The sequence below is a fragment of the Bos javanicus genome, chromosome 16 (assembly GCF_032452875.1).
Source record: "Bos javanicus breed banteng chromosome 16, ARS-OSU_banteng_1.0, whole genome shotgun sequence".
Classification (NCBI taxonomy): domain Eukaryota; kingdom Metazoa; phylum Chordata; class Mammalia; order Artiodactyla; family Bovidae; genus Bos; species Bos javanicus.
In genome coordinates, this window is record NC_083883.1 from 46377636 (window position 1) to 46390546 (window position 12911).

The following is a 12911-nucleotide window of genomic DNA, read 5'->3' on the forward strand; positions in this document are numbered from 1 at the left end:
CATTTTCCTCTGGTCTTTAACCAAGGTGATTCGAAGCCAGTCTTTGGGTCAGGCATCGGATGCTGTGTTCTCTGCCAAATATCACACAGGACTCCCCACGCCTGTCTGGATGCTGTGTGGGTAGGACGCATTCACAAGCTGGCTCACCTGTTTATATTTTCTGTAACAACGCTGAATGACAGCTGCCGCCACTTCCTGCTGCTCCCGTAAGGGTCGGCCCTTTAGGGGAAAGCGAGGCAAGAAAAGAAAAAATGATACAGTATAAGAAATGCAGCTTTCCCAAGACTTCAGTGGAATGACCACTCGTTTCATTGACTTTCTCAGAACTGAGACCCGAGGTTTACCAAAATATGACAAGTTAATATCATGATAAATTAAGAAAAATGAATTTACAGAATACCTCTCTGGCTATTCTGGCTTTTAAACAGAACTATCATATTTGGATGTCAGGAGGCCTCAACAACAGTCAAAGGATTTAAAGAACTAGGTATTGTGCTATTTGTCCTTATAAGTTGCTGCTCTGCTCTGTCCTTCCTAAGATAACACCGAGTCCTCCACTTCTGGGTCAAAGATTGATGACTTACACACCTCCCTGTTGTTGTTGTTTAGTCGCTAAGACATGTTCGACTTTGCAACATGATGGACTACAGCGTGCTAAGCTTCCCTGTCCTTCACTATCTCTCAGATTTTGCTCAGACTCATGTCCAGGGAGGTCAAAGACTCCTCTGAGAAATTGTGGAAGGCTCTGGACCTTGCTCACCAAAAACACATACAGACACTTCACCATAAAATTTTAGGAGTTCATGGGCAGCCAACAGTCAGTCTCCAGGCCTCCAGCCAGAAACCCCTGCTCCAGGTCATACGTTCCTTGTGGCAGAGATGTCAACTTTGTATTAACTAAATAATGAATATCTATTATTACCCTGACAGTAAGTTCAGAGGGTAATAACCATCGCATTACTGGTCAGTTTTATTCCACTAAAGTTTCTGACAATTCTTAATAATCTTATGTGACCTAATTATAGAATCTTTATTTCAAATTATAAACTCAGAGAAAAAAAGAAATGGCATTTATTTCAGTTTGAATGATTCTGACTTTTCCCTGATCACAAAAGGACTCTGTTGTCTGTTTTTGTTTTTAAAGAAGTTCTTTATTTTTGGCTGCAAAGCATGTGAGATCTTAGTTCCCTGACCAGGGATTGAACCCTCACCCCTGCAGTGGTAGGGCAGAGTCTTAACCACTGGATCACCAGGGAAGTCCCCAGGACTCTTGTCTTTTACCTTGTATTTCCGGAAAGCTGTCTGGACAAGCCTGGCCGCTTCGTAGAGTTCTCTCTGTTCGTGATCAGACAGGGTCAGCTGTGCAAATTCATTCTCCACCTTCTCACTGGTGGATGCACTCAGGAACTCAGACCAGTCCGCTGCAGAGGGAAGGCTGGGCTTCTCAAAAGTTATTTCACTGACTGGTGAGCCTACAGGGCTCAGGCTGGTATTAGAAGAAGGGGTGAGAGGCTCATTATATGCACTTCTGAAACAAAAGAAGACATGAGGGAGAAGGCTGGTGATTGGTCTGCAGGATTCATCACACACTGGTCAAAGATACAAGATGGTACCCACTGTGGACCATGAAGGATACACCTCTACTCAGTCCAGAAAAATGCTAAGGAGACTCCGGGTGCCCTTCAATTAGTAAGTTCACGCTGAACACCTGTTATGAGTTCAGTACTGGGCTAAGTACTAAACCCAGTAAGTCCACTATCCAACTGTGAAGCTTCAGTTGAACTGGGGAGAACATGCTATGACACATTATCTCCTACACTCTGCCGTGGGAAGAAACATCATAGCAGAGGTGAGGAAGAAAGAGGTCCTTGAGAGAGGCAATGGAATCCAGCCTAATGCTCCCTTCCTTCCTTGATAAGGGCATCTACTACCCAGATCTCCTCAGATTCAGTGGGTCTCCTGCGCCTCCAGGTAAATCCAGGAACTTGCCCTGGGGATAGGCCCGTGGACTTCACTGACCTGATCTGGGCAGCATTTGGCAGATGGTCTACGTCAGCCAGGTAACCGGCCAGCCAGCTCATCGTACTGCTAATGGTGGCCACGTCTGTCCTTTCCAACGCCGGGGACTCCAAGGGCACAAAGTTCTCCTGCTTGATCCGCTCGGGTGTGGCTTCAATGATGTGCTCTGCCAAGGTCATCATGTTCACCTGGAACCCGGAGGTCACAGAGCACTCAGGTTAGGATGGGGCCCTAGAAGCCAGCCGGCCCACCTCCCGCCCGCTACCTGGGAAAGAGAGAAATGAAGGAGGGTGGGCTTACATGACAGTCCAGTGCCCTCTGATATTATCTAAATGTTTTACATGATTCGCTCACATATGCTGAGATCCCAGATCTGAGGAGCTCCAAAAATCAGCTCGGTCCAAAACCTTAAGTCTTTGAGAATATCTGGCTTATGCCTACTTTCTACTATCAGCTAGGATCAACTGATTAAGGATACTAAGGCCTGGGCAGTTCTAGAGGACATGGTCATGTAATTATAGTGATATTGTTGGTTACCTGACCACTTGTTCTTGTTGTTTAGCTGCTGAATCATGTCTGATTCTTTGTGACCCCCATGTGCAGCCCTCCAGGCTTCTCTCTCCATGGGATTTCCCAGGCAAGAATACTGGAGTATGTTCCCACCTGACCACTATGCCCCCCTCCCCACTTTGTCCTGCCCAGAGAACCCTAGTTTTGCAGAGAGCAGCAAAGAGCCAAGGCCCAGGGGACAGCTGGTGACTAAGACAAGCCACCTGTCCTGATTCTCCTCTCGGTTTCCCACCTTTCTGCACCAAGGCGGGGATCTGTGACCAGCCTCTGGACAAGGAGACTATACACAAGTCTGCTGGGAGAGATGTGGGCAGAGCGTCTGCTTTTCCCGATGAAAGGTGCCGATGCACCCGGCCCTGCCCCTCTTCTCCTGCTCTGACCACAGCCAAGCTCAAGAAGCCACATTATGATCATAAAGCAACAGAAGTGAAGAGAAAAGCCAAAAGAATAGAAAAAAAAAAAATATCCAGGTTTCTGATGGCATTAGTGAATCACCAAACCTCTGGACTTGTACAAGAAAAAGAAATTACGTTCTTATTAAACCACTGGAGTCAGGGTTGCTGATACGAGAATCCCAAAATAAATTCCTAACAGATATATTTAGGAATCCTCACAACGAGTCTGGAATAGATCTATTCAATTAGAATCAGAGATATGAGCTTGGTTTTAAAAGTTTTCTTGCACATCTCTTGAAAATGGAAGTTGAAATACAGCAGTTTTTAAGTGAACTGAAAATGTTCAGAAAGGATCTATACAAAAATGATTAAATGCTTATCTTACAACATGCGTGAACCTCACGAATATTATGCTGACTGAAAGAAGCCAGACACAGAATGTGACAGTTTATGATTCTATTTACATAACATTTCTAGAGTCAGATCCATAGGACTGGAATGGGAACAGAGGTTGATTGCAAAGGGGCACAGGGAACTTCTGTGGGGGAAAGGAAGTGCCCTAAATGGGACTTTTGTGACGGTTGTGAATTTTGTACAAACTCACAAACGTTCATTATGTTGAACACTTAAAATGAATGAATTTATGGTAGGTAAGTTATACCCCAATAAAACTGTTAAAAAATACTTATCTTGGGTAATTTTCGATATTGTCAACAAAGAATTGTAAAAGGAATACAATGAAAACCTTTAGGGAAGAATATCACAGCTTTTCTTCTCTTCTCCTTCTATACTGACCGTCTTGGTAACAGGACGAAGTAAGTCCTACCTTGATTCTTTTCCCATCAAAGTATTAAAAAGTGGGATTTCTGGAGACCAAAGGTTATAACTATCTGTAATCATTCTTCTCCCAAATCCTCTATTTTATAAAACTGTGTTAATATAAGGACATGTTAACATCATAAGTGCAATACTCTGAGATACCAAGTAGATGATTTCTTAATGTGACAGCTACAAAAGGCAATGGAATTTAAATGACTTTAGGGCTTTTTATTCAAATGACGTTGGGTTTTTATTAAAATTCTCTTTGGGTTCTAATATATGAGCAGTTTTCACAAGTGTGCTTAGATATGTCAGAACAATGATATGTATATTTACCATGTTTTTATTCATACATCTACATAATTATATAATCATATATTAAGTATATATACTAAGTCAAACTTTCTAATTGTGTTGTCAATTTTTTTCATTTTCTCTTCACATGTACCTCAGTTGACAACTCTTGAGATAGTCACGTTAGTGTCATACAATGATTGTGGTTCTGGTACCACATTTCTTTATGATTTATTTGCTTTAATATTTAGAAACTATGTTGTTAGGCGCACAATGGTTCATTATGGTCATAACTTTTTGATAAATTGTATATATATAATATTTGCCTTAATTATACTTTTTTTTTCTTTTTTATACTCTTTTGTCTGTTATATCTTCACCTGTCAGTTCATTTTCATCCTTTCTGTTTCATTTTAATTCTGTCTTTTACAAGTAGTATATAATACACTTTGCTTCTTTTTATCCAGTCTGAGGATCTTCTAATAGAATTAACAGTTTCCAAAGTGGGAATGACTCATGTTTAAAAATATTCCTATAATATTATATTTCAGAGTATTATTTTTGTTGTTTTTTTTTCCTTATTGCCAATTCCTGAACTTTTCCCAAGTGAGCCAAATTTTCTTTTTCCCCCCTTTAAGTGACTTAGAAACCCTGAGCCTGTTTTGACACTATCTACTAACTTGACATTTCTAATAAGCATATTTCCAGTCCCTGGTTTTCAGGCCCAGTTCAAAATGTTTGATTCACGAGTGGCCCAAGTGAAGAAGACTCTCCACTAGTCTTATACATAAGCCCAGACTTTGAACCAGTCACTGGTAAGAAAATGACAAGACCTCTAGGAAACTGGCAGCAAAGATCATGGAAGTGCGGGTGGATGGACCAGCCCCTGCAAGCTTACCTTCTCCACGCTCACCTGTATGTCATCCATGGGCTGTGAGCACTCCTCACTCTCTGTACCATCACGGTAGGACCCCAGCTCACTGTTCACCACCTCTCTGTTAGCCATCATCAAGACACTCATTGGTTCCCGTGGACGCACCTGTGAAGGTGTTACATCCTTGCCTACACTGGTCCCCTTCGGATTTCCAGTCACCTGTACTGTGGACACACCAATGTAAAGATCTTTGGGGTTCCACTTTACTACCGGCTGGGATGCAGAGGCGTGGAGGAATCCTGCAGTCTCTGGAGTGGGAGGGGAGATCTCCCGGCTGTAGTCCCTCAATCCTTCACTGGGGCTGATTGTCTCGGGGACAGGCTGCTTAGAACTAGGGCTCTGCTTCCTGATATTTGGCTGTTCCAGACTCAGTGCAGTGGACAGCAGCTTCTCCTGCCTTGCCTGGAAGTACTCGGGGTTCAATTTATGCTTTTTGGGAGCTGGATAATCTTTGTGGCTCTCACTGCTGTAGTAATTAGAGGGTTCAGACCGAGGTCTTCTCAGCTCTGAAAAGTACAGTAGAAAGGACAGTCAGGACAGGTGGTACAGTGAGGAATGCTAAAGAATTAACATGTTCTCTATGCCTGAGAGACACAGAGTGCAAAGCCAGAACTCAAGACACATCCCTAACGTTTACATATTCCCCAGCAGTATATATTGTATTCAAATAATCCTCCTCCAAAATTTGTAGTTCTTTCTCACAGTAACATAGTTTTTTTTCCCCCCCTCAGTTTTGGGGGTGGGATGGGCGAGCGGGGTTGGGGGAAGCACTAGGCATTCTAACAGCTAAAAAGAAAATTAGAAACACTAAAAAGAAAACCCCAAACCCTTAAACGTATGTGAACATCCTATGGACTTTTCCGAGGGTAGAGGCGTGACAGCAAAAGGGGAATCCGCCAAGTGCTGAGATGTCACCATTTAGGATTCTTACCTGGGTTGGTACTTGCGATGACAGTGACTCCTTTGGGTATTTCTGGGGAGTTGATGGCCTCGCTGTGCCACTGGCTCACCCAGCTCTCTGTGCTGGGCTCGTCGCCTGCAGGACAGTGGATTCTGGGGTTCTGTCCTAGCTGAGCCTGCTCATCCCTCTGCAGGTGCTCCAGACACTCTGCTAACTTCACGTGACCTCGTGACCTGGCGATTCCCAAAGGCAGCCTTCCTAGAGAGTCTGGAATAGAGATGGCCCGACGGTCCCATTTGTACAGCACGACAGCTGCTTCCAAGTGCCCGAGAGCACACGCCCACATCTAAAAAAACAGAGAGACACAGTGCGCTTCCTCAATATGAGTTAAAAAAAAAAAAATCCTATTTGACTTCTGCCACTGCTGCCAATTGACAAATCGGTCCTTGGCAGCAATCTCAACAGTGCCATAAAACATTTCCGTTACAAAGTGGCTCCGATATATATCATGTATCAACAAGGGTGAACACAAAGGAAGCCAGGCATATCCTCATGCCAGCCCAGAAGAACAGTTTGGGGAATAAATGAACCCATTTCTTACCAGAGGAGTACAGGAGAAGTGGTCCACGTTCAAGGGGTCGACCTCCAGTTCCAAGTCAATGCTGTCTGCATGCTTTGTGCTGGAACAGATAGCATCACAAATTACTGCACAGAGAATCAATGTTAAAAAATACCACAACATTATAAAACCCACAGAGATGAAACCGAAGTGGGCAGCCAACATTGCTGATGGGAAGAAACAAAGTCCCGGGCTTCCTAGGTGGTTTGGATGCTCTGTTTTGCCAGGAGCCAGGAGGAAATGAAAAGTCCAAAGTTTACTTTAGCATCTCGCTCAGTACTTCTTGGGCGGAAGTTCATAGAACTTTGTGGAACTGTTCTCAGAGAGACTCCTTTGCTGAGAGGATTCCATACTCCCTGAATGGCCAGATTTCCATCCATTGGTGGACACACTAAGAGGAGTGCCTGCTGATGGGTGAGGAGGACACCGGCCTTACCGCCACTTGATGAGGGTCTGGATGAGGGTGGCATAACCCTGGGCAGCGGCCAGGTGTAGGAGGGTCATCCCACGGAAAGTCTTTGAGTGGATCAGATGCTTGGACTTTGCCCAGCAGGCTCGGCTCATCATCTTCTCACACACGACAACCACTCGGCTCTCAAAGCAGCTGCCCAGCGTCCCAGGGCCGGATGCGCACTGTAACGAGACAACACGTGTTCCGATGACTGGAGGCCCAAAGGCCCACCACCATGTCAGCCTTCGGACACCAGAGGGGGAACAAACTCTGTGTGATTAGCAATTGAAAACGGGAAGCGCAAAACTGAAGATAAGGAAGCATCATGAAAGAGAGACAGAACATGCCAAGTCCAGCTTAGCGGCACACCCACAGCCGGGCACACAGGAATCTTCTGCAACTCTAAGGGCATCAGAGTCTGTCTACTGCAGCTGACAGTTTGACTGTGAACTCCGTGCTGATCCAGTTCAGGGAAAGCATATACTATAAAACAAACAAAAATGTGGTCTAGCCTCCCAGGTGATGTAGTTAAACACTGTAGACAGGAAACCGGCAGAGAAGAGCGAAGCAGGTAACTTTCTTAATGCTTCTACGGAAGGGGGGTTGTGGGGGGCTGCTGCCTGGACCGCTGACTCCCCAGCTCCTTATGGAGGAGAACTGTCACTTGGGGATTTTTCTCCCTAAATAAGAACTCTAAAATTTGCAACTGCATGGATGGACCTTACAGGCGTTCAGTGAAATAAGTCAGAGAGAAAGACAGGTACTGTATAATGTGTGTCACTTACACGTGGAATCCTAAACAAAAACCAAACACACACACAGAAAGCCTTCTTGACTTCATGGATCCTGAGAACAGACTAAGAGTTGTATGCAGAGGTGGAGGGTAGGAGGTGGGCAAAACAGTGAAGGAGTCAAAAGATGCAAACTTTCAGTTATGAAATGAGTAAGTCCCGGGGATGTCACGTACAGTATGGCAACTAAAGTTAATAACACTCAACTGCGTATCTGAAACTTGCTAACAGAGTGTATCTTAAAGGTTCTCACCACAAGGGAGAAAAATTTTAAGTCTGATGACAGAAGTTAACTAGGTTTATCATGGTGATCATCTGGCAGCGTACACACACGCTTAATCATTCTGTCGTACACCTGAAACTAACACGGTGTTATATGTCAACTATAGCTCAATTGAAAAAATAAATTTAAAAAATCCAGGAATAATCCAGTCCTTTATAGAAAGCAAAAAGGCGACTGGGGAAGGCATTAGAGACTTCCAAATTCAAGTGTTATTACAGTACGAACAACAACAGAGGCATATGGGAAAGAGAAATTCACTCACTTTAACCACCTGGCTTTCTTCTCTCTGTTATAAGGAAGTTGTACAAGAAGAAAAATACAATCAAAGTTAGTAACCTCAACAGCTTATCTGAGTCTCTGTGATAGGTTTTTTTTTTTTTTAAATGAAATTTTATTCAGAATCCCCAGCATCTAAACAAATGACATTTTACTAGCCTCAAATACCATCTGTGTTTGTCTACAATATTTTCTTTTAAAAATTTTTTTATTGGGGTGTATATTTTATCGGGGTATATTTCATTGTTTTACAATGTGGCATTAGCTTCTGCTGTACCACAAAGTGAATCATCTGTATGTTTATATATATATCCTCTCTGTGATAATTTTATGTTTCATACCCTCTCTCAAACAAATGAGACTCTAGTCCAATTCTCATTTCTGGTGTTTTTTTTAAGATTTTTTTTTTTGATGTGGACTATTTAAGTCTTTACTGAATTTGTTTCAATATTGCTTGTGTTTTATTGTTTTGGTTTTTTGGCCAAGATGCACGTGGGATCTTAGTTTCTTGACCAGGGATCGAACCTGCAGCCCTCACAGTGGAAGGTGAAGTCTTAACCATTGGACCAGGGAGGTCCTGTCTCTGGTTATTATTTTAAGTTATTTTGTCCAGTAATGAACCCCATGAAATACTGTTGTTCCTCACTGTTTTTTTTTAAATCTGGAAAACAAACGCCTGTAAAAAAATTTTAAACACCTAGAAAATGGCTATAATGTCACCCTCACTAGAAATGTCATGACATGTTATAGGCATGTAGTCAGGCAACCCTGACCTCCTGCAGAATGGCCTTGACTCGAAAGACCCAGGCAGGGCTGCTCTGTATACACCAAGAAGACGCGTTCGGGACACATAGAAGTCACCAGGTAAGGAACAAAAGGAATTTTTTTTTGCATTAACAAGACCAGCTACATCTCTATCACATAAAGTGGACACATATTCCTTGACGCCAACATAAACTATGAACGAGTATTCGGTAGCAGCTAATATGGGATCAGATAACAGGCCAGGGGCCAAACAGCTGAGCTATACAATGGACATTACACTCCAGTCCCTTTCCATAGCCTTTGTCAGTGAAAGAAAAAGGGCTTTGTGGGACTCTTATTTTAGCCATGAGACACACAGTAAACAATGCTTACTACTGTTTATGAAACAGTTGTATCAGGGGGACAAGAAGCCTTAATATTTTACTTTGTGCCAAGTCTTTCCTTTGATTTCCAAAGACAGGTGAGAAATGAGAAAATTTTCCAAAAAAGGTTGATATTTTGGGGAGGGTGGTGGTACCTTATGCTTTGTTTTCATCTATTACTAAAAATATTACTAACACTTGATATTTACAAGTCTTATAAGACTCAAAATGTTTACTTACAAATGTGATTGTTCAGGGAAAATCATCATCTTGAACGGAAAGAGGGAGAATTATCTGAGGCTTTTAGGTAATGGCTCAGCAGGGAAGGTGATAAACACCATCCGTCCCTCTACCTTTACTCTAGAGTCTCCTGGGGAAAAAAAAATGTCTACCTAGGAAACTTTCCCAAAATGAAGCTCCTACAAGAAATTGATATAAAACTCTCAAGACTCCTGGGACTCTAGTATTTGGTGATTTCCCTGAACCCGACGACACTAATTCACCCGTCACGGAATTGCTGAAAAAGCATCTGGACAATGACAGAATGTATAATGTTGTTCTATTGTTCTCTACTGAAAAGGGCCCAGTCCTTTTCCGATCGAACTCCTGGAGTTTATACAAGTCTTATGAATTACTGAATTCAATTACGGTTTCTATTTATACTTAAGATAGAGATAGGACACAAGATACAAAATAGGTTCTAATTGGACTCCGAGCCCAGAAGATCTGAGTCATCGCTTGGGCTCTGTCTTGTCACTGGATGCCTTCCCTCCTGCTGGCAGGTAACTGCAGTGACTTCTGAGATCCACAGGTGATTTAAGGCTTAGGGAGGTGAACGACTGAGAAGGCCCACAGTCCAGGGCTTCTTCCCTGTTGAACAGACTTAAATACTCAGAAGCACAAGGACTACAAAGCCCCCTGCCCTGCCTTTTGCCTCAGCCAGGAAGCACACCAGTGGAAGAGAAGAGACTTGTGATCGACTGCCGCGCTCCTCAGTGAAACGTGAAATGTCAGGAAGGCGATGGCCCTCAAGGACTCGTACCTGGGCTTGGCTCCCTCCGTTGCCGCTCCCTGTGCCCCCTCCGCTGCTGCCTCCTCCGCTCCCCTGCTTGTGCTGCTGGGACCCGGTCATCTCTGCCATCCTCCTCTCCATCTGCTCCAGCCGCTCCAGGATGGACATCCTGAACTGGTTATCTAGGGCAGAACATGGAAGGGTGAGGCTGTGTTTCGGAAGAATGGGCATTAATCCGTGGCCCAGTCCAGCCTGTAGGATGGGCATCCAAGGCGATCACCCACTCAACCAGATCACCTGGGTTTGTCCAGGCTGGTGATGACCCCGACACCTCACACAAGACCGCAGCCGCGACCGCAGCCCAAGTTCTCAATGAAAGGAACAGAAAAACCCTTTCTGTCAAGGTCGTGGTTTCAGGTTCCGGGACCCCATTTCTTTGTCAAATTCCCCAGTGGAAACCCTGAAGGGAGATCTGGTGGACAGGCCCCTAGAGCAAACAAATGAACACAATTTAAATCGGTGAAAGAAAGCAATCATTGGGACTTCCCTGGTGGTCCAGTGGTTAAGGATTTGCCTGGCAATGCAGGGGATGCTGGTTCAATCCCTGATCAGGAACTAAGATCCCATATGCTGTGGACCAACTGAGCCTGTATGCCACAGCTAGAGAGCCCCTGCACTGCACTGAAATATCCCGCATGGCGCAATTAAGATCCCTTGTGCCGCAGCAAGGACCCAACACAGCCAAATAAATAAATTAAATAATAAAAGTTCAAGTTCATTTAAAAATAAGAAAGCAAGAGATCACTGTGAGAAAGAAGAATATACACAAACCCACACACATATAGTTACATATATATATATATATAAGGTATATCAGTTTTACCCAAAAACTGAAAAAAAAATTATTTTCTGATCCAGGCTCTAGCTGCAAACACACACATATATGACAGCTGGAGTGAGGTAAGAGCTCTGCAAAGCCCTGAGGCAGAATGTTTAAGGAGAAGAAGCCACATGCCTGGACCACACCCGAGAGGACAGCAGAAGATGCAGTTGGAGAAGTGAGGAAGGACCAGACAGGAAACAGAACCCTGGCTGTGCTGTATAATAGTTATATAACTCTGAACAAACTCTTTGGTGCCTCAGTTTCCTTAACTCTTAAATGGGCATAGTTAACAGTCCTTATCTCCGAGGGTTGCTGAGAGAATTTAGCGAATTAACAGATTTGTAAATGTTCAGGACATGGTTAAGTCCCAGACAAGGGTGCCAGCCATCAGCATCATCTTATGGTAAGGGAATAAAATATCTTGGGAAATTGATCAACCTGCTGTGAAGGCACTATTTTCAAAACACAGCCATCTGAATCAAGGAAAGGAGTACCCTGGAGAAGAAATATTTTATCAGCCTCCCTCGTCATCCAGATGATAAGTCCTGACACTAGGGAGTAAACAGTGCTGCTCCGCAACTAAGCCCGTGCACCGCGACAACTGAACCCGAGTGCTGCGACCGCTGAAGCCCATGAGTCCAGGAGCCCGTGCTCCACCACGAGAGAAGACACAGCAGTGAGAAGCCTGCACACCGCAACTAGAAAAAAGCCCCGCAGCAGCAAAGACCCAGCACAACAAAAAACAGGCAAGGGAACACTCCATGCACTACTCACCCATGAAGTAGCTTTACAAACATTAACCCGTGAACCCTCATGACCATCAGGTGAGGCAGGTCTGCTGGCCTCATCTTACAGACCAAGATACTAAGGCATTCATGCGTGCAAATAGCATCTGACTCTGCGACCCCATGACCTGTAGCCTGCCAGGTTCCTCTGCTCAAGGGATTTCCCAGGCAAGAATACTGGAGTGGGTTGCCATCTTCTACTCCAGGGGCTCTTCCCAACCCAGGGATTGAACCCATGTCTCCTAGGTCTCCTGCATTGGCAGGTGGGTTCTTTACTACTAAAGCCACCTGGGAAGCTGACTGAGGCATGAGAAGACACTTTATCTATTGGTCTCCATGATTCAGAGCTTGGCCACCAGGTGCTAAAATCAGGAAGGGAAAGTCATGGGAAGAGAAGACGCACAAGAGTTAGCTGATCTTACCCCAGGGAATAGAACTTTTTTCTCAAAGTCAAAAGGTAGTAAGCACCTGTTTCAGGGGCAAGTTTTCAATACAGAGTGTCAAATTGATTTCACTTTCCTAAACCACAGAAGCAGGACGAGGAAGACTGCTTTGCAAGAATCGTATTATTTTCTTAGTAAGCTATTTCCAGGAACACCACCAAAGGAAAAGCCTTCCTCTTTAAAAGAGAAAGGTGACATCTTTCCCCCCAATTTCATACAGACTGACAAACCCTGAGACCCCTCTAAGTATCTCAGTGGCATGGTCACAGATGGGGGCTCAACCCTGAATGAATATCTGCTTGTGATGTA

General features: G+C 44.1%; 1 protein-coding gene across 6 annotated transcripts in view; it reads right to left on the reverse strand.

Annotated features, from left to right (window-relative positions):
- CAMTA1 (calmodulin binding transcription activator 1) overlaps positions 1 to 12911 on the reverse strand; it is a 992196-nt gene that overhangs the window by 22014 nt on the left and 957271 nt on the right. For all 6 annotated transcript variants that reach the window (XM_061382858.1, XM_061382860.1, XM_061382864.1 and 3 more), the window contains 8 exons: positions 10522 to 10673; positions 6988 to 7184; positions 6534 to 6612; positions 5963 to 6278; positions 5011 to 5537; positions 2020 to 2207; positions 1282 to 1528; positions 148 to 219 (listed from right to left, as the gene is read on the reverse strand). In XM_061382858.1, coding sequence (XP_061238842.1) covers positions 148 to 219; positions 1282 to 1528; positions 2020 to 2207; positions 5011 to 5537; positions 5963 to 6278; positions 6534 to 6612; positions 6988 to 7184; positions 10522 to 10673 — 1778 coding nt within the window. The remainder of the gene's footprint in view (positions 1 to 147; positions 220 to 1281; positions 1529 to 2019; positions 2208 to 5010; positions 5538 to 5962; positions 6279 to 6533; positions 6613 to 6987; positions 7185 to 10521; positions 10674 to 12911) is intronic.